At 44.5% G+C, this 22,585-nt stretch overlaps 1 protein-coding gene across 1 annotated transcript in view; it reads right to left on the reverse strand.

The window, feature by feature from the left end:
* cacna1ea (calcium channel, voltage-dependent, R type, alpha 1E subunit a) overlaps nt 1-22,585 on the reverse strand; it is a gene marked incomplete at both ends in the record, with an annotated part of 123,522 nt that overhangs the window by 38,853 nt on the left and 62,084 nt on the right. Inside the window, 12 exons of the mRNA XM_080832872.1 lie at nt 16-85; nt 738-869; nt 1,334-1,446; nt 2,210-2,322; nt 3,667-3,876; nt 4,282-4,368; nt 5,356-5,397; nt 6,075-6,128; nt 6,602-6,717; nt 7,030-7,133; nt 20,546-20,739; nt 22,259-22,417. Of these exons, the coding sequence (XP_080688998.1) occupies nt 16-85; nt 738-869; nt 1,334-1,446; nt 2,210-2,322; nt 3,667-3,876; nt 4,282-4,368; nt 5,356-5,397; nt 6,075-6,128; nt 6,602-6,717; nt 7,030-7,133; nt 20,546-20,739; nt 22,259-22,417 (1,394 nt within the window). The remainder of the gene's footprint in view (nt 1-15; nt 86-737; nt 870-1,333; nt 1,447-2,209; nt 2,323-3,666; nt 3,877-4,281; nt 4,369-5,355; nt 5,398-6,074; nt 6,129-6,601; nt 6,718-7,029; nt 7,134-20,545; nt 20,740-22,258; nt 22,418-22,585) is intronic.

Consider the following 22,585-nt stretch of genomic DNA (forward strand, 5'->3'; position numbering starts at 1 on the left):
GAGACTGGTTCTAACCTGAAAGACGGTCATGATGGCGGTTGGGAAAGTATCAAAGTTCGTGGGCGTGTAGTCTTCAAAGATGAACCTGTTCACAGAGAGAGAGAGAGAGAGAGAGAGAGAGAGAGAAAGAGAGAGGGTGCCATATGAGTGGCATCTGCATTTCCCCTCATTGATCCTATTCTGGCTTCCTGCCTGCCTCGCAAAATTAGATTGTTTTACTCTCCCTGGAAAGAGGAGGGGACCTTTTCCCCTCATCTAATTTTTTTTTTTTCCTTTCTTTTTTTTAAAACTTTTATTTCATCCTGTCTGTGGCTTTGTTTTTCCTCCTGTAATAAAGTGGAATGTTTGGCTTGTGGTCTCTGAAGGGTTCAGCCACCGTCACAGTAAACCCGATGGGATCCACAAAGTTGAACCCCAATGTGCCGCTATTTGCTGGGCTGAAATTGATTCTTGTCATCGCTTTGGTTCAGATGGCCGGGAGCGGGAGTGAAGGGGGTGAAACTACCAGATTAAATGTTTGCCAGATCTCAAGGAACCATTTTAACAAAACAAACCAAGAAAGACAACAACATCAAATTACTGAGAACATATTCCGTGCCATGGTGTTTTTTTTCTCCAAAATAATTAGAAACAGCTTGTTCTGATTTTCATGTAATTTACTCGCATACGAAACATGTGTTAAATGCCAAGCCCGAAAGTGACCCAACAGTTGATGAGTTTTGGCTAGTGGGTCATACCTGCCGCCGAAGAGCTGCATCCCCAGTAGGGCAAAGACCACGATGAAGAGGAAGAGGAGGAAGAGCAGGCTGATGATGGACTTCATTGAGTTCATCAGAGACACCACCAGGTTCCGCAGAGATGCCCAGTACCTGGCGGCCATTTTCACATACATTTTAGTACCAGTCCAAAAACAATGCTATTAAAATTCACAGTCATGTTGTGAACAGATCTGGGGATATTTTTCATTTATCTGCAAAACCCAACGATACATAATATCCCACTTGCCACTGTCTCTTTCCTGTCTGGATGGAAACACTCCAACTGGTGATGTACAATACAACTATATTATAATACCATATTTTTAAATTAAATTCATGAATCATAATAGTCATCTTCAGAAAGACCTTGCACAGACAGACATTGCTGCTTTGTTTGGATGAGTAAGGAAAACATCTGCATAATGGCACAAAATGGCCACTGTCCTCCAGCTCCCTTTGAAACGTTCCTAGCTCAGTCCTGTGGCAGAGAGGTGGCGAGATGGCACTCAGCAGCGACAGCGGCAGCAGTAAAGCTACAGGGAGCGGGGGCCTATTGGCAGCCTTGCAGAACTCACTTGGTTATCTTGAAGATCCTCAGCAGGCGCAGGGCTCTCAGGACGCTGATGCCGAACGACATGCCGGGTCTGATGAAGCCCCACAGCACCTCAAGGATGCTCCCCACAATCACCTGCCAAAGCCCCATCAGGAGACCCCATGAGCATTCCAGCCTCCACCTCAGAGCTCAGACACACCCCTCCGAGGAGATGTCATACACACCAGTACACATGAAATCTTTAGCAGGACTGAGTAAATATTTCCAGTCATTCATATTTTTTTATAATGCTATGAATATTAAATTGAATCTGTGATACCTGAAAGCGGCTGCTATCTCAATGATGGGAAAATGATTCAATTGACCTGCTGCTATGTGTGTAGTCTACATTGTAATTGTGTAATGACAAACCTGATCCAGATAAGAGCAGTGCTATCAACATGGATGAACTAACCAAACACTCCAGTGAAATGAACCGGCAGACATATTTGTATTCCACAGCACAAGAGCCAATGGGATGAGCAGCCACCCTTTTCCTCACATCATCTCTTAAATTAGCATAATATTAATTTCCGCTTTCCACATAACTCTCTCAGTCCTATTCTGATAGTGACATCTATTAAATATGTCCTCCCCAGCGCACAGAGGAGCAGGAGTGAATGTGTGTGTGTGTGTGTGTGTGTGTGTGTGTGTTTGTGTTGGTCTTTTTGTTTGTGTTTGTGTGCGTGTGTGTGTGTGTGTGTGTGTTTGTGTGCGTGTGCATGTGCGAGTGTTTAGTGTATGTGTATGTGTCTGTGTAGGTGGATTGTTTAGTTTTCTTTTGTGTGTTTGTGTGTGTGTGTGTGTTTAGGTGTGTGTGATTGCCTTTGAAATGAAAACAGAAAATGACTGCACTCACTCCAAAATCAAAGCGGTTGAAGGAGGAGTGGAAGTACAGACGCGGTCCCATGCCGTACATCTTTAGAAACATCTCCGTGAGGAACAGGCCCAAGAACAGGAACTCTGCATAGTCTGCAATGCACATCCATTAGAGCATGACTCAAGTAGGGAAGACAAGGACATCTTTAAAAAGTAGTTGTTTTGTTTGTTGTCAGCCATTACATGAAATAAAACTACAAGCGCACTTGGAGAGCGCAGACCTACGCCAAGGCCGAATGCCCTATATCACAATTTTAACGAAAGTGTATAAAATTATCCGTGGATCTGGCCCGTGACTTAGGCCGAATCTCGATTCTTCCCCTTGCCCCTTTTGCTTTGTCTTGTCTTTGTCTTAACCCTAACACTTGCAAGTGTAAGGGCCAAGGGCTGAGATCTTTCCCCTATGAAATGAGACGCCACTCGGTTTCGGGTACGTCATGCGTGAATGTATGAGCTATGAAACTAGCGATTAAAAAAAAGTCTAATGAAGAACATGGTTGCAAATATATATGTATACAACTGTGTAGAGCACGAAACAAGACTGTCGTCATTTTTAAATTAATTATAAGCCAAAAATACTTACATGTAGTGTATGTAGCATGATAGCTGGCAAGCTACCATATAAGCCAATGGAGTGGTGGTATACGCGCTAATTGTATCCTAAAACTACCGTTTGAAAGCTTCAGTTAAGACCTACAATACTATGCATCGTTCGAGTAGCACATTTCAGATCAAACCGAGTCATTATAAACATATAAAAAGTTGTGTAGATAGCTTTATTCATGTAAAATATTCCTCGCTTCAAGCAGCCATGTTTTTTTGAAAATTCCCGAGCTGGTTTCGCGGTGTGCTCTGGGATAGCCCTTGGAGGAGCAAGGTAGCTCTCCGATCATCTCAAAAACGAGGGCCATACACCCCTTAATCTTACCACTTAATCTTGATCAAATTGGGTATTGAGACACCACTAGCTCTCACATGAACGCGCAACTTCAAGGGTAAGGGGGAAGATAAGGGGTGAGGGGAAGTATTGAGATTGGGCCTTAGACTTTTAACAGATTTTCCCTTGGCCCATGCAACACCACTCAGCCACCATTTTTCCGGAAAATCAGCCTGGTAGTTTTTATGTAATCCTGCTGACAAACAAACAAACAGACCAAAATCATAACCTCCTAGGTGGAGGTACAGATGGTCTGCCTAAAGAGAGGCCAAGTGCAAGTGCAAAAGACTGTAAGATTATTACAACAACAAAAAAAACCTACAAAATACAAAGTGGAAAGCAAAGCAAAAGAACAAAAAATACTGCTGGTTAAAAAACAAATTTTAAACAGAGAAAGACGTTCGTTCTGCTATAGTGTCACATCTTTGCTACTGTTACAAACTGATACACTTAGTAGGGTTATGTATAGGCCATCGGTAACACTGGAGAGTCTGACTCACAGAGGAAAGTGGATAGCCACTCGGGCTGGTCATGGTGGACGATGGCCACGCAGAGTGTGTTGAGGGCCACCAGGCCCAGCACAGTCCAGTAGAAGGTGTGTGTCTTCACCATGCGCCGCACCGAGATGCGGAGCATGCGCTCCTTGCGACGGAAGTACGCCGTCGGGCCCCGCTTGGCGCTCCTGATGCTGGCTCTGTTCAGGGGCATGCCTGAAACAGCACAAGGGAGGAGGAGAAGGAGGAGTCATGAGGAGAGGAGAGGAGAGGAGAAAAAACAGAGTGCAACCACTGGCAAAGGAAAAGCATCATTTTATGGATGATTTTCTATCAAAAGTAGAAAAAACATTTGTGGAGAAGCACACACACACACACACACACACACACACACACACACACACACACACACACACACACACACACACACACACACACACACACACACACACACACACACACACACACACACACACACACACACTCAAAAGGTTGTTCTCTTCATACCCAGATTGGTAACTGGCATGAAATGACAAACAACAAGAGACAATAAGCATGTCTTAGCTGTCTCAGCAGCAGCTCTTCAGACGCTGGGTTTTTGTCCGTCTCCACAGGACTCACCCACAGAGGAAATGTCTGTGTACTGATCGTCCCCTGGCCGTCGGTGGATAGCCTCTCCTCTCTTCTTGATGGTGGCTCTCTTCAGCACTGCAGATAACCACACCTTGTGTTAGTGCTGTGCATATTTACACTGGCCATACATACACTTACAGGTATAATAATACCACAAAATGACAACTCCAAAAGATTAGCTGTGTATTTAAAAACACAAAGACTATGGGAGTGGAGAGAACACATGGTTAGTGGATTATAGAGGCAAAGCTGAATAAATAGTTAATCAGCTCATTAATATGCACAGACTACTTAGCGCATAAGCACAGTGTACGATGGCATCAAACCTTAATCTCTCTCTGCCTCTCTGCAGGGATTTGATTGAAGTAAGAGTATTATATTTCTAGTAACTATGGAGTTGTCATAAAACACATATTAATTCCAAACATGTGCAAAACATTTAAGGGTGTCAAGGATTCCTTTCCAGTCCAAATTTAGCTGCTTCTTCTGCATGCATAGGAACATTTTAATACGAGGTTTGCTATATACAACGGATACGCAAAATGATGATAATTAGCTGCAGTGAAGCACAGGAAACTGACACAGTGCAAGGCTGGCAGAATGTCAACCAAGGTATTCGCTATACAGTGCACCCTTAAAGACAGCTTTATTAAAATATAATCCTTGAGCATAATTCTTAACATTTAATTTTCCCTCTTAGCTCATGTAACACTCGCCCCAACATTTGCCAAATGCACCCTGACATTCCACTTCACTGTTACCGTGGCAACACAGATGTAAACATGAATCAAGGCAATTACATGTCATGTATTTATGTCTCGGCAAATAGAAGCTCCCTCCCAACTACTTCCTCCTCATCTGTGGACTAGAGACTAGAGACACTTCGGGATTCTTTTATTTTATTTGTTTTACTTATCAGTACTCTTAAAGAGCAACTATTTGGTGTCAGGGCTCTATCTGAAGCCTTTGTTTTACCACATGAACGAATGGGGAAGGTTTTTTTTTTGTTTGTTTTGTGAGGAACAATAGGTTTGCAAGGAGTAATAAACAGAAGTTCCTCACCATGGTTACTGTCTGTTTCCCATTCAGACAGCGTGTCGGGAGCTGTCAATCAACATTTGAATGAAAAACGACTCGCTTGTTGTTCGGTTTGGAGAGAGAAACATGATTCAATTTTCACAAAGGTCATACCCTTTGTGCATGCATGGGTGTGGCACGTCCAGACATTTAAGACAGTGCCTGAGAGGGCAGGCTTTTGAACATGAATCTTTGAGCCTCCACTGGCTCCTTACTATAAATGCTGGAGCATTTGCTCACCAAGATGAGTTTTGCCGGACCGTATTATCAGATGGCACACACATGCATACACTTACACCTCAGCAGGGTTCCATCCAACAAGAGATTCGTTTTTTTGAGACTTTCCATTATGAGTTTCCTGAGATGGATCTGAGGGTCATGTCAAAGTTGCAGATTGATTTATACAGACTGTAGTTGCTGAGAGTGTACTCTTGGTGCAGAGAATACTTTAAAATAAATAAATAAATAAACACCAAGCGTCAGAATGACAATATGGGCAGGGATATTGATCACACTCACAAGCTGAACTTATAGGCCGGGGAAACGATGAGCAAATCAAAGAGGTGCTTGTTTGGGGGGGCTAGCGCTAGCACTACTGAACCACAAGCATTACATTATGTGTGAAAACCAGTGTGGAAAAACAGCTGTAGTGTGAGAGATCAGGGAGAGGTGGGGTGGAAGTTGTGGTTCACATGCAGTCTTACCATCCAGAGCAGAGGACCCTGAGTTTTTGTTCTCCTCCGCGAGCATGACCTCCTCTGAGACAAAGGGAAGAGCAAGATACAGGGTGTAGGAGAGCAAGAGAAAGGAGACAGACAGAAAAAAAGAGAGGAAAGAAAAGATAAATGGTGTGAGAGGCAGGCAGAGACAGAATGGTTTTGTAAGTTTGATGGAAAAGGTTTCATCGGCCTCGCACAATGAACATTCCCTCCCAGAACACCTGATGCTCAGTTCATCTGTATAGCACCTTTAAAAATCAATTGTGCTCCAGTTTGAAACCATACTATAGTGGGACATTACTCTGTTACATTTCTACACTACCAAACCTTTATCATTTAATACCATACCTTTTTATGAGGGTCTACTACATACTTTTATGCTACATGCTACTTCCTACATACTACAGAAAACTGGAATACTCCTTTCTCACTGACTGCTATAGTGTTTTTTTTTATGTTAAATTCAATAAATGGGTGTCACAGTGACAGTATGCGAGGATGAAAGCTCTCACCTGCCCGGTCGATCCAGGCGCGGTAGCCGTTGAGCTCCCTCTCGATCTGCTGCTGCCGGCGCAGCTTCATGAAGGCCCGCCGGTTCTCCACCCTCTCTCTCTCCTTAGCAAACTCCCTGAGGGGCAGACGACCCAGAGGGCAAAGGTCAAGTTTGGGCTTAGGCTGGAGTGCCACTGATTGGGAAGATAGGCTGTGGGATGCGGGATATGCAATGGGAAAGTCTGATCTGTGCCCCTCAAGGATAGAGGACTGGAGGCATAGTTTGGACCTTTACAGAGTAATATTTGGATCAAGCACAGGCAGGAGAGTCAAAGGCAAATGTGAGAGGAACCCCAGCTTAATTTCTCCCTTTCCTTTTTGACCGTGTGCTTTGCCCAAACACTTTCAGCTCCTCTACCATCTCTCAAGTTTAATTCCACCGACTCACCCCGACAGCACTCCCAGAACCAGGTTGAGCACGAAGAAAGAGCCGATGATGATGAGGGGGATGAAATAGAGCCAATTCCAGGTGGGGTTTAAGGCATCATTGGTCTGTGTAAACAAAAAGACAGAATGGGAGTGAATGAGAGAGAGAAAGAGAAAACACAAAGAAAGGCAATTTCACATATTGGAAAAGGCAAGAGATGAACCGAAAACTTTTAGTCGATCAGAGAATCCACATCTCTCTTGGGGGAACTTCTGCTGCGGCTTCCTCTGTCTGGAGAGGACTGAGTAGCTACTGTCAGTGAAAGGAAAGGGAGACAAGGTATGTGTGTGTATGGCTATGGACTTGTACTTGTGTGTGTGTGTGTGTGTGTGTGTGTGTGTATGTGTGAGTGTGTGTGTGTGTGTGTGTGTATGTGTGCGTGTGTGTGTGTGTGTCTGGTGTGTGTGTGTGTGTGTGTGTGTGTGTGCGTGGGTGTGGGTGTGTGTGTGTGAAATGAGGTGTGGTAGATCCATCAGCAAGGTATCCACAGTGGCAGTGGCGTGTCATGGCTGTTAAGCAGGTGTTTCTCAGCAGCTGCGGAAAGGGGAAGTCCCAGGTGGCCACCGCACTCATGCTGCTGCAGGCACACGCCACTACTTTATAGAGACCAAGCACACTTAGGTTCAGTTGGGTTTATGAATATTAGTATTAATAGTCTCCTTTTGTGTACTGGCATTGTTAAAGGATAAACTACTGAGACATATGTATATTAAAATAGTATATTTACAAAAATGTCTTTCTATTACAAAATAATTTAGCATAATAATGCTACATTTCACTCCATAACTATGTAATTATAAACAGTGACGGTTTTGGATAGATAATAACTGAATAGCCTGAACTGAAATACAAAATCAATAGCTTTACATTGCCCACTGTCTCCTCACTCTACCTCCTTAAGGCAAGATAAGATACCTGCAGCGTGCACTGGAACCTGATTATCCTGTCATGTGCGACAATCACTTACACCCTGTGAAGATATTTCACTGATTCCATCCTGTGCCTTGAAATAGGTCCAGTAATAAAATGAGCTTGAAAATGTACTGAAGAATTCAATGAAACCTCCATGCCATCTGAGGATCTAGAGTCAATGTGGTAAAATTATAAAGTTGTAATTAGGGATACATTTCCTGAAAAGGTATTGTTATAAAACAGCAATGGTCTTGCAACTATTAAAAGGAGGCTGTACAATGAAACTGGGGTAAAAACCTCAGACTGCGACAGCACCTCTCTGGTTTTGCTCAGCCATATAATCAGCAGCATGTCCCATGCTCATTTCACCTCTGGATACACCAGCCACCGAGCTTCAGTAACAAATCAAGTCATGCTCTTAACAAAGATGGAGAGGGACATCCTCTCCATGTATGTGAAATTAACACCAGTGATCTCAACCCTAGTGATATTTCAATCTATTAATCAGAGACCGGTTGCTATTGTCCAACAGTTATCTAAACTAAACCACAGCGGCTTTTGCGGATCCTCGTAGAGGAGGATGCCGTGGCAGATTCTGACAGACAGTAGTGGAACAGCACTATATATATAATGTACCAAACTCAAGAGAACCTTTCAGCGCTCTCTGCATTCAAAGCCTCTCCTCTTGTTTAGATTTACTGACTCAACCTCAAACAACTCAATCTTGCCTGAAATAAATAAATACATAAATATATATATATATACTATATATATATATATATATATATATATATATATATATATATATATATATATATATATATATTTAAAAAGAGAACCGAGACCTGGCTATCGATTGTCAACAACGGAAACCAATGCATCATATTGTGCCTTAAATTGCCTCCAGGAAAAGCACCTTCTGCCACTAATGAAGCAAGGTAAAGTTCAGTGGATGGAAATGGGAGAGTATAATGAAGTGTGGCGGAGGCACGGAATTGCCTGCTGATGCCTTAATTCAGCAAGCCCAAAAAGCCTTGCCTCCTTAATAGAAAAAGAATCAGTGCTATTGATTGGCTCAGCTGGCAAGGGTAGAAGCGAGCAGTCTGTTCCACAGGCAATGAGAGTGAGCACAAAACACACGGGTACAGTGCTTTGTGGCATGGTGTGAGAACAACCACCTCCTCTTAAATGTGGCTGAGGTGAAGGAGATGGTTATAGATATTAGGATGACCAGGACTAAGCTGAACACCATTTCCATCCTGGGAGAAAAGGTGGAGAGGGCTACTGTTAGGGCCAATTTACTCTATTTTATTTTACTGAAATTACCTCCACCTGCTGGCACTTTTACTTTGACTCTTGACTCCTCCAGGAACTCTTATTAGGTAGACAGGAAGTGAGGCCTGAGAGGTGAGAGTATTCGAATGGAAACGCTTGTCAGAGTAGGGAGTGAAATAGTTTTTTGACCACACAAACATCAAGATTGAAGCTTTCTTTGTTTTGCATTTACATTGATACACGCATACATCGTCTTTCATATAGATATCTCAGTTGCATATTTAGAAGGATAGAAGATCCTATTTTTGTTGCAATTAGTTTATGATTTATTGAACGTGCGTCAGAAATCCCCCTTGCCTGGCTTGCGCGGCGGCTTGATGGAAGGTAAGACAAGTTGCTGAAACAAAGTAAAAAAACTCGTTTAGGATTATAAAGTCAAATCTTCGTGAAGGATTACGAAAGCATTCCGTCTTGGATTATCGATACCAGAGGGAAAATCACGCAGATAAAACGCCGTCATCAGGACACCTGTTGCATTGGAGAAAGCGGCTGATGGTGAAAACTTTCGTCGGGTCGTGAGTAATGCGATAACCCACCGAACTGACGGTTTTATTTGGACGAGCATAACGTGTACACTTTTGAATGCTTGATAAACGTCGAGGACGTTTCTTGATACAGTGTAGTGTGCTTTGCTTTGTAAAGTTTGAACGTGAGACTGCAACAATTGTATTGTGCTCAAACGTTACTATTGTTACGACCCTGGCGGGTCTAGGCCCCGCCCCCCATGATTGCATGCCTGTTCTGTCTGTCTGTCTATCTCTAACCAGGTGATTGGAAACAGGTGTAGCAGAGGATTGCAAGCAGGTGGAGGGTTGAGTGGATGGGCTACAAAAGCCCTGATCAGGTGGAAGATGGGAGAGCTTTTTGGTCTTCCCTTCAGTTGGTGGTCGTTGGTCGTGGATAGAGTTTGGAGTTTGGAGTATCGTTGGATTGTGGATTATGGATTATCGTCGTTTGTGTATATTACCATTGCACTGACTTTACACAACACCTTTTGTTTCTCTTCACAACCCTGACGTTCACCACACATTTACCTATAATTATTAGATACCGCTTATAATTGTAATCATTAATAAATATATATTATACTATTTATCATAAATTCTGCGTGGCCTCCCCTTTGTGTTCGGGCATTGAGCCATGCTCGTTACACATGGGGGCTCGCCGAGATTTTTCCACGGAATCTGGTAAAACAACTTTTCATCCACTCATTGGGGAATAGTGGTTGTAAAGCTGTTAGTGATTAGGTTGATCATGCGTTTTAACTTGAATGCTGATGTGCAGAAAAACTGCCGGCACAGAGAAAAAAAACGTATTGGAAATTGGGGAGATCCACGTGGAAATTTGTAAATTGAAAACGTTGTTTTTCGTTTGGTTACCGTGGAGGAGGAGATCAAGTTTGGTAGTGACTGCGCACAGTGCAAACTAGTGTAAATTGAGTACAGGTGTAGTGGTATTGGGTGGTAATCGTAGGTTAGAACCTACTGAGCAACGTGAATCCCTGGGCAGGTGAAGTGCGCTTACCGCTGTTGGGTGGGGTTGCCTTACTTATAAATAGTATTTTTTTTATTTTTCATGGTCGTGTCGAACGCGCTGGAGCTGTTTAGCAGCTAAATTGCAGGTGGACACACTGAAGACTAGTGGTTGGAAATAGCAAGGATTGTGTTTGGGAGATAGATCAGGGAGCTCTAATCTTTCTTGGGGTTTAGGAGTGGGTGGTTCTACACCTGGGCTGAATTGCTGGTTGTGCACTGTCGTGTCAAGTCACCGGTAAAAGAAATATTCGGGGAGTACGCATTGTTAGATCTGGGCCAGATCGGTTGGTGCAATATTGCAGGGTATAGGTATCGCGATGGAGTCGCTGGAGGAGTTTTTCAAATCTCCGAAAGAGAGTTATTTGGAGGGACTCACGAAAAATCAGTTAAGGGTAGTGGCAGAGCATTACCACTTCAGTGAAGGGTTGGCAAAACATCTGAGGAAAGATGAGTTAAAGGACGAAGTAAGACAGAAGTTGCTGGAGATGTCCTTAATAGCGGTAGAATCTCCTCCTGTAATTCCGACAGCAACGTCTACCCCAACACGCTCTGAGTCAGGGATTCCTTCGCAGGGAGAGGCATTAAGCTTTGCGGAGCAAATACAGCTTTTAAAAATGCAAAATGAAATGCAACTCGAACAGAAGCGCGTTGATGCGGATATTCAGCTCAAACGGCTTGAAGCTGAAAAAAAGCTAGACGCGGCTGAGAGGGAAAAGGAGAGGGTATTCGAAATCGAAAAGATTAGGTTAATAGCTGAAGGAAAATTGCGGGGAACTGGAGACGCCTCTGGGTCATCGGGAGGGGGTGGCGCAGAAAGCCTATCCAGTATGATCAAGTTTCTGCCTAGGTTCAATGATCGTGACCCGGACATTTTCTTTTCCCTGTTTGAAGGAATTGCCGATGAGCGGGGGTGGAATGACTCTGAGCGCACCCTGGTCATACAAACTGTTCTCCCAGGGAGAGCGCAAGATGCGTTCATTGCTTTATCGGTAGCCGATCGGAAAAACTATCAACGGGTCAAAGAAGCCGTGTTAAGGGCGTACGAACAGGTAGCGGAGTTTTATAGACAGAGGTTTAGGAACGGGCGAAAAGATGACCAACAAACTTATTCTGAGATTGCAAGAGAGTTGAATGGATTTTTTAATCGCTGGTGTTCCTCTGTTCATGCCAACACATACGAGAGGTTGTGTGATTTAATTGTTTTAGAACAATTCAAGGACATTGTCCCTGAACGGCTTGCGATGTATATCAATGAGCACAAAGTTAAAACTGCCGCGGAGGCTGCCATACTCGCGGATGAGTTCAACTTGACTCATAGAGGCACGCATAAAGAATATGTACCACGCAGGCCTAGCTCCCCGTGGGAGGAATGGGGCACAAGTCGTTTCACTAGGGGTCCATATGACACTAGACAAATGCTTTCAAGTCGCAGTGAGTCGGACGTCGAAAGATGTCATTACTGTTTGAAGAATGGTCATTGGAAAAGAGAATGCCCACTGCTCGAGGGAAGAGATGACAAAGGGCCTAACTCGCACAAAGGGGACTCAGTAAAAGGGGTTGGCTGTGCAGCCCGGGTCCGTCAGTCTTTCCGCACTGAAAAGAGGGTGCAGGTGAATATCACTGTCCCTGCAGGTGGTTCAGGCTGTGAGATGCCTGGTCCCTCTGGACAAGGGCAGTGTGTCGCTGAGTCCACGGATGAGCATGGCGGGGAGGGGTATGCCCCGTTCATTACGGATGGCTTTATTTCGCTGGTAGGGAGCGCGGAAAAGACGCCTGTTAAGATTTTGCGAGACACTGGGGCTACAGAGACGTTCGTAACTGAAGGCATTTTACCGTTTTCTGTTCAGTCTAGCACCGGCGAACGTGTTCAAATTCGGGGCATGGGAATGCAAATTATGTCTGTTCCCTTGCACAAGATCGTGCTGAGTTCTGATCTTGTGCAGGGTGAAGTAATTGTGGGTGTTCGTCAGGCGTTGCCTGTTCCAGGAGTGGATGTAATTCTGGGTAACATTGTGGCTGGGCACCGAGTATGGCCAAGCGGGCCACCACCACTGGCAGGATCAACTGAGGCAATAGATGCCACTAAAAAAGATGACTGTCACAGAGTTTCTGGAGGGTTTCACTGAGGTTTTCACTGTGGAAAGTAGCAGAAAATCAGTGAAGAAGTCTCCGAAAATCGGAATCGGTGTAGCGGGATTCACTGTGTTTTCCCTTTTTGTTGGAATAAACCTGTTTTTCGAGAGAGCCCTCCTTGAGATAGTAAATATATTATTTATTACAGGGTTATCAATTGGCTTCGGCCCGGAACACACCTTCATATTCTCCTGTCAAAGGAATAAAGGGAAAGTCACCAGTTTCTTCCTTGGGGCTGTATTTGGTATATTGACCGGATGGGCCTTTATTGGGTTGGATTTAAAGATTGTTGGCTTTCTTTTGTTATACAGGGGGTTCACCTCTCGCAATGTGTTGAGAAATGTCAAATTTACATGGATTTATGCGTGTCCAGCGCCCCAGGGTGGGGGGGGATCTGTGGACTGGTTGTTGTCTGCTTACAACAAGTGTATCTCTCCTCTCCTGTCTCTTCCCCTGTCCCTCTTAAACTGCTTTTCAGGCCCTGGAATTGCTGAGGGGCAGTAGGTTGTGCATCTGGTGAGCTGGATGATTGTTGAGCGTGTGAGTGAATAATGAAGAGGTGAATTGGATGTTTTAGGTAAATGGGGTTTTTATTGTGCAGAATCCCACCTAAGTGGGCTTCTGTCTTAAGGGGGGGGATGTTACGACCCTGGCGGGTCTAGGCCCCGCCCCCCATGATTGCATGCCTGTTCTGTCTGTCTGTCTATCTCTAACCAGGTGATTGGAAACAGGTGTAGCAGAGGATTGCAAGCAGGTGGAGGGTTGAGTGGATGGGCTACAAAAGCCCTGATCAGGTGGAAGATGGGAGAGCTTTTTGGTCTTCCCTTCAGTTGGTGGTCGTTGGTCGTGGATAGAGTTTGGAGTTTGGAGTATCGTTGGATTGTGGATTATGGATTATCGTCGTTTGTGTACATTACCATTGCACTGACTTTACACAACACCTTTTGTTTCTCTTCACAACCCTGACGTTCACCACACATTTACCTATAATTATTAGATACCGCTTATAATTGTAATCATTAATAAATATATATTATACTATTTATCATAAATTCTGCGTGGCCTCCCCTTTGTGTTCGGGCATTGAGCCATGCTCGTTACACTATTATCACCTCAACAGTGAAGTGCTTGGCTGTTGAGTTTAAATATTGCCTTTGAAGTTCGCGTGCGTTAATGAAACGCTCATTGAATGCGGAATAGTTGATTTCAGAGCCAATGGCTTAACAGAAACGTTGAGGCTGTGGAACTTTCGATTTGTGTATTTGTTGGAATTGCGTGAATCACGCTGCATTTAAAAGGCCTACTGAACAGTGACTTTCAAGCCTTTAATTATTAATGGCCACTATGGACGGAACTCAATCGTCTGAAATGGATGAGCGTATTAAGGAACTTAAGAAGGTTAGAAGAGGCACATTGGCAGCATGTACACGCAAAATGAATGAACTTAAAAGGGCAATGCAAGAAAAGGATGTTGATGCTGTGAAACAACAGCTTGTAATTTTCCAATCAGTTTGTGAAGACTTTAAGAATGCCCATAATGCTGTGCAAAATGTACTACCAGAAGAAGAAAAGAAAAAAGACAAAGTTGAATGGTATGAACCTAGGATGGAACCATTTCAAGATTTCCTAGTGGAGGAACAGGAATGGGAGGAACTGATGGCACCGCAAGCTGAATTGGAGGAACATGAGTCACCTGCAAAAGCACAAGAGTCTGTTGAACTAGTGGCTGCATCAGAGCAGCAAGAGGCTGCTTAGATCTACCAGATCCACAAGATTTGATCCATGCACATGATAGCATTTCTAATGTTAGCAAATCTAAATCATCTTCAGTATCATCAGCACATAGGAAGGCTCTTGCTGAGCAAACTGCACTGTTGGCACGTAGGGAAGCATTGAATGCTAAGCATGCACTTGAGCAGCAAAGATTGATTTTAGACTCAAAGATTGAAAACAGCCAACTTGAAGCAGATATTGCAGCAGCAGATGCCAAGATAAAGGTCCTAGAAAGCTTTGATGTGCAGTCAGAAAGATCTGAAGATGGAATGAACTCCTACTTAGAAAGCCATAGACAGGCTTTAAGATTACAGCAGTCACCTGTAGAGTTTGCTAGAATATCTACTGTTCCTAAAACACCACTGCAAACAATACAGCCTAGACCTGCGAGAGTCGTAACAATCACAAAGCAACCGCAGGTAATCCCAAAGCGTCCAGTCTCCACTCCAAAGCAGTCTGTCACAATTGCAAAAACACCAATCTCTTTAAAGCTCAAGCAGGAGGAGATCCCTCCAAGAGACAGTGGTCAAAAGCCCATTTATGCTGAGCTAAAGCAGGACTATGACGGTTTGTCTTCTGTCATGCAAAGACAGAATGACATTGTAGACTTACTTGTACTGCAACATAAGCAAGCACTATTACCAGTTAGAGAAATACCAGCCTTTCATGGTGATCCATTAAGTTTTAAAACATTCATGCGTGCCTTTGAATACAGCATTGAAGACAAAACGGCAAACAGCCAAGATCGCCTGTATTATCTGGAGCAATATACGACAGGCCAACCCAGAGAACTCGTCCGAAGCTGCTTCCATATGGATCCTTCAAGAGGATATCAAGAGGCTAAAAGACTCCTACAGGAGAACTTCGGAGACGAATTAAAAATTACAGTTGCATACATGGATAAGGCCCTGAAGTGGACAAATATCAAGTCTGATGATGGCAAGGAACTGCAGAGCTATGCACTTTATCTAAGAGGCTGCTGCAATACCATGCAAGACTTAGAGATCATGGAAGAGCTAGATCTACCCTCTAACATGAAGTTGATCATTACAAAATTGCCTTACAAGCTGAAAGAGAAATGGAGATCCACTGCATACGATGTCTTGGAAAGAACAGGTCACAGAGCACGTTTCCATAACCTTGTAGCCTTTATGGAAAAGCAGGCCAAGATTCTACTGGACCCGCTGTTTGGTGACATTCTACAAGACGACAGTAAGACCAAGGCCGCAGCCATTTCCACACAGCCAAACTCACTAAGGAGCAAGGGCAGTAGCTTTGCTACAACAGTAGCAGTGTTGTCTGATGACTGCAACATTAGTGCAAAAGATCCCTTATTCCAATGTCAAAACATACCTGACTCCTGTGCCGTCTGTGCATTCTGTGATGGCGAACATCACTTGAAGGATTGCCAGAAGTTGAAGACGCAGCCACATGTCGCCACAGTAGAGTTCCTGAAAACCAAAGGCTTCTGTTTTGGATGTCTGTTGAGAGGACACATGAGCAAAGATTGCAAGAGGAGGATGAACTGTGAGAAGTGTCAAGGTAGGCACCCAACCATCTTACATTAAGACAAAGTGAACCCGATTGAACCGGTAAAACAGAAGGAGACCTCCATCAACAGCGGTCACGTCACCCTTAAAGCTGGTGGAGTAACCGGGGCCGGCAAAGACTGTGCTCTTCCTATTGTGCCGGTGCAAGTAAAAGCCACAAAGGGAAGCGAGGCCGTGCTGACCTATGCCTTTCTGGATCCAGGCAGTTCAGGGACGTTCTGTACGGAGAGACTCAGAAGACAGTTGAACGCAAGAGGACGTAAGACTGAAATTCTCCTACGGAAGATGGGGCAGATCAAGACTGTCTCAAGTTATGAGCTTTTTGGACTGGAAGTAGGCAACCTGGAAGGGAACATCTTCATAGAGCTCCCTAAGGTCTACACGCAAGATGCCATCCCAGTGACTAAAGAGAACGTTGCAAATCAGAAGGACATCTCAAACTGGCCATACTTGAAAGAAGTCAAGCTGAATGAGATTGATGCAGACATTGACCTCCTTATAGGAGTGAATGCCCCAAGAGCCCTTGAACCATGGCAGATTATCAATGCTGAAGACAGTGGACCTTATGCAGTCAAGACGGTGTTTGGATGGGTGATCAATGGACCACTCAACTCTTGTACTGCTGAGGAGTCCTCAAGATTGCCGACTCTAGCCGCAAACCACATCTCTGTGACAGATTTGAAGGACCTACTGTCACAGCAGTACAACCATGATTTTCCAGAAAGGAAATTTGATGAAAAGAAGGAGATGTCTGCTGAAGATCACAAGTTCATGCAGATTGTCAAAAGCTCAGTAATCCTCAAGAATGGACATGACTATATGCCACTTCCACTGCGAGACCGAGACGTGAGGATGCCAAACAACCGTGCCAGCTCGGGAGACAAGGTTGAGGTTGCGTCTTCTGGAAAGAATGCTAAAGACGGGCGTCTCAGCAAGTCTGCAGTGCGGTCCCACGAGAGGAAGTCGACAAAGCGCAAGCTTAACCTGAAGACCGCCTCGTCCGACTCCGACCAAGAAGCGGGAGCCAAGACGAGCGCTGCCAAGACGAGCCCTGCCAAGAAGAGCGCCGCCAAGAGCATGGCCAAGAAGAAGAACGCCAGCTCAGACTCTGAAAATGATGACTCCGATATGGAGAAGGAAATGAAGAGTCTGAGCAAGCTTGGCAGCGTAAAGAAAGGATGTGGTAAGGGGAAACAGGAAAGCAAAGAGACCCTTGAGAAAGTTTCCAAAACAAAAAGGTCCTTTGAACGTACACGCAGGACCAAGAGAGGCAAGGTCAGTGTCAGCCGGTCACCCTCATCCAGTGACCATGAGGAGAAGGAAGAGCAAGCCGAGGACTCTGGTGAGGACAGCGACGACAAGCAAAAGATGCGGCCCATTATGGACTCTGTGATGGCTGGAATAGACCCTTTCCAGCAGTCGTCAGGGGACGAAGGTGGTGTCAAAGGTGAAACCCCTCAGATGCCTGATGATGATGACGATGACCCAGAGAATAGAATCGTGAAGAAAATGCTGCTGGCACAAATCAAAGCCACTTACTCCTCTGGGGCGGAGAGCTCGACGGAGCACAGCGACTCGGAGCAGGAGGACGAAACTGCCCCTAGGAGCTCCTGGCAGCTGGGCAGAGTGGTCAAACCTCTGCCTGGATCAAAAGGTCTTGTGCGAAGTGTTTTAGTGAAGACAAAAGTGAACATCCTTGAAAGGCCAGTGAGCAAACTATGCCTACTTATGGAGGCAGAAGATGGATGCAGAAGATCAGAGATAACATGAGACTTGAGACTAATGTATTTGGACATAAGATTTAGAACTTTTAATTGGCTCCTCTTTTTTGGTAATTGTTCTCCAAGGTGGTTAACAATTAGGGGCCGGTATGTTAGGGCCAATTTACTCTATTTTATTTTACTGAAATTACCTCCACCTGCTGGCACTTTTACTTTGACTCTTCACTCCTCCAGGAACTCTTATTAGGTAGACAGGAAGTGAGGCCTGAGAGGTGAGAGTATTCGAATGGAAACGCTTGTCAGAGTAGGGAGTGAAATAGTTTTTTGACCACACAAACATTAAGATTGAAGCTTTCTTTGTTTTGCATTTACATTGATACACGCATACATCGTCTTTCATATAGATATCTCAATTGCATATTTAGAAGGATAGAAGATCCTATTTTTGTTGCAATTAGTTTATGATTTATTGAACGTGCGCCAGAAATCCCCCTTGCCTGGCTTGCGCGGCGGCTTGATGGAAGGTAAGACAAGTTGCTGAAACAGCTACAGATACCTGTTTGTTCACCTTAACAGACTGGACTGGAAATGTAATGCTGAGACTCCCTACAGGAAGGGACAGAGCAGACTCTACTTGTCTTTCAGCAAAATGTTGCAACCTTTTTGACCAGTCAGGTGTTACAAGTGCAATTTTCTTTGCAGCCATCTGTTAGGACAGCAGCATCTGAGCCAGTGCCACTAAGACACTGAACAAGCTTGGTTGTTGAGAGAAGGATGTTGCACAAACTGCTTGACATAATGGACAATATTTCACATCCCCTGCACGACCTACTGGTCAGACGGCAGAGTGTTTTCAGCTGGAGGCTCCTTCAACCTAGCTAAGGACCTCTACAGGAAGCTATTCCTGCCCACTGCAATAGTAATGACTCTGCTCTGTTTATTTCTATTTATTTAACCTATTTCAGAGTCATATATCTATCTATCTATCTATCTATCTGTCTGTCTGTCTATCTATCCATCTCTCTCTCTGTCTGTCTGTCTGTCTGTCTGTCTGTCTGTCTGTCTGTCTGTCTGTCTGTCTGTCTGTCTGTCTGTCTGTCTGTCTGTCTGTCTGTCTGTCTGTCTGTCTGTCTCTGTCTGTCTGTCTGTCTGTCTACACATAAGCTCTAGCACACACACTTGCAACAGAAATACAGACACATGGCACATCACAGGAGTGTATGCCCAGCGGTGTACAAACAGACAGACACACAAACAAAGATGCACATACACGCTAATGCACACAGAGACAGACTCACACAAAGACAGACCTTCATTAATATATAAACATATACAAACATAACGTGGGGAACTTAAAGAACAATATTAGCAGTGTACACCATATAAGCAGTGTATACAGGGTATCGCATAAAAAAGTATTTCCTAGACAGGAATAAACGACAGCTGGTGAAGTGCTACTGCATACTGAACAGCACCCAGGGTGTTGAGGCACCTCGGGATATATTTATATAGAATAATCAGAGCGGGGGAGGCAACCAGAGAGAGAAAGACAAGTCTAATCTTATTCACATTAGCTGTTACCTAAGTAACATTTGTTCAGCTCCATTTAGAAACTGTAAAAAGCAATACAACATACTCCAAAGGGGATTTTCACATACAAGAATCCCCTGCAGATACTGTGATGAGAGCGGAGCATGAGTAGATATATGTAAATGGCATAGCCATGCACCCAAAGTATTAATACTTTCAAAGTGTGTGTGTGTCTGTGTGCATGTGTGTGTAGCTCAGCAAAAGATAGAATTCACCACAGGGATCAATAAGTGAGATGATCTTACTAGCAGTTTACACCAAACACTCCACAGACGTACCGCACTGGGTCTGTCTATCAGGGGCCTAGAGCATAACAAGCTGGTGTGACGGGCCGGGGAGCTAGACTTCTGCACATCACTTGGTTTGGCGAGCGCGCACGTCAGTGACAACCCAAGCTGAATCTACCCTGGTTCCGCTCACACCTGCTGGTGATGTGATCGATCGGGCGCTGCCAGCTGCAGTCAAGAGATATTAGAGGAGCCACAGGGTAAAGTGGGAAAAGGGATCGGGCAGATGAATTACCTGCTCTAGTGCTAGGGGCTAATGTGGAGGGGCTAATTAGCAGCTAGGAGAGGCAGAGCTGCTTGGCTGTGCCGATAAGCGTAACATATAATTGACTTTAAGGTGTCATTCGGTTGATTCTCTGTGCAATCCCACTGGAGCAGACTACAGTTTGGAATGTGAATGACACTTCAAAGACACAATTGCTCGACTGAATGGTTTCATGTCTTCCATTGATTTTGATTCCAATGAAGGCCTTCATTAACCCTTTCACAGCGTGTAATCACTGTACATAGGTGATTTGTGTGGAGGGACTCATTGACCTGCTTCTTCTTCGTCAATCAGTAGAGGTCAGTGGGTTCACACTGCACCACACAAGTGATCACCAGAAGCAGAACAGTGCAGCCTGACTGGGGGCATGACTCACATTGTAAAGAACGGTGGTCCAGCCTTCCATGGTGATGCACTGGAATACAGTGAGCAGGGCAAACAGGATGTTGTCAAACTGGGTGATCCCGTCGTTGGGGCCGATCCAGGTGTAATCGCTGCAGGTGTAACCGGGGGGGCACTTCCGAAAGCCACAGGGAAACTCCACCTCTGAGCTGACCAGTGTCTCATTGTCTGTGAGAAATAGAAATGCTACAGTTACATTTACATTACAGACGCTTTTATCCAAAGCGATGTACAAGGAAATTGCATTTATACATCAGGAGCAGTTAGGGGTTCAGTGTCTTGCTTAAGGACACTTAAGGAGGAGTGGGGAATCGAACTAGCAACCTTTTACGATTACTAAACGACTCCTCTACATCCTGTACCACTGTCACGCCCCAGTTAGCACTGACAAAAGGTTGAGCACAGAAATTCTTAAACATCAGGAAGAGATACAGGAGACTGATGATTCTCTGTAAGATTCACACAATAAGACGAATCTCAACTTCAATGCAATGGCACTTTCTAACTCTCTAACTTTTGTAAATTAACCCTTTTTTATGTTTCATCTCATGACCAGCAGAAAAGCCAATAAAAAACAGTCCGTGCCGGTCAAAAATCCTGGCAGAATGCAGGCCCACTGTGTACTACCGCTTTCCTCACAATACTACAACCACCATCTAATGCCGCTTGGAAGGACAGCCTTTGACTTTATTCCCTCCGCCACAGCCCACTTCCCTCCCTTGCAGCATAGTAACCTGACCAACACTACTTCACTGCAGCCCTGGCTCAGCCCTCAGCCTGCAGTCTCACAAACTGAGTGTTCACTTCATATGAGCACCCTCAGCGTGCCTCCGATAACCTATTAGCACTCAATATCCATCTGAGCCATTGTGCTCCAGACAATTTTCAACGTGCAGTAATTAGAGAAGCGGCCGGCGTCTGTCCTATTTGTGAGCTGTTTCTGTCTGATAGTTTTGTTTAAGCTAACAGGTGGAGCTGTGCATACAGCTGTGGGGTTTGCAGTTGCCTTATATGACATGCAGCTATTGTTTGTCTGACCATGGTGGCTACTCTCCCACAGCGGCAGAGAACAACAGCAATCAAACAGGGACTGTGTGGCCTATCATTAAAGGTGCGTGGGCCTGAGGGAAAACGATAATTTGCAGCGGCAACACTCCAAACCTCTGAGCCCACAGCTGTCCTCAAGGGAGGCAACAGGTTATAAACGGCTGTCTGCTATTCTGAGAGGCTTTGTCAACATCAAATGTCTTTTCAGATTAGTTTTGATATTGGTTCTAGTATGGGAGACCTCTGTATTACTGTAATTAAATCCGCCCCCAAGGATCAAATTATATTGACTGATACCTTATTTTGGAACAATAGGTGAAAGCTTGTAAAATTCACAACTTGAACTATAACATAATGATAATGTATAAATCGGGTTCTTCAATGCATAGTACTTTTACTCTATAATGAAAACACATGCAACATACATATTTATCACATTACCTCCTATCATTTCTCTGCTAAAGTACCTTTACACCAATACCTTCAAACCTGTAAAATGCAGCCAAGGTTAATCAAATTCACATTGACTCATATTTCAGTTAAACTGAATCGAATAGAATCAAGTTGGACAGACTTGAACAGATGGAATGAAATCAACTCAAATGAGATCAGTGTGAACTGGGCACTTCCTGGGCCTTACCCAAAATGGCCGGGAGAGCAACGCAGTTGCTGTGCAGTTTGCCGCTGTAGAACTCCAGGCCGATGATGGCGAACATGAGGATTGCGAAGAAGAGCAGCAGGCCAATCTGCAGCAGAGGCACCATGGCCTTCATGATGGACTTCAGCACGATCTGCAGGCCTGACACACACACATGCAGACAGGGATTTCGACTTAACACAGAGCAGTTGGGTGACACTCGAGATGAACCCTCATATTTGATCCATGAACCACTGACCACCTCACTGTCTCAGACAGGCTGACAGACAGAGTGATTGTCTGAAATTTCTCTGATATATATTGCACAAT

Source organism: Sprattus sprattus (assembly GCF_963457725.1).
Source record: "Sprattus sprattus genome assembly, chromosome: 2".
Lineage (NCBI taxonomy): Eukaryota > Metazoa > Chordata > Actinopteri > Clupeiformes > Clupeidae > Sprattus > Sprattus sprattus.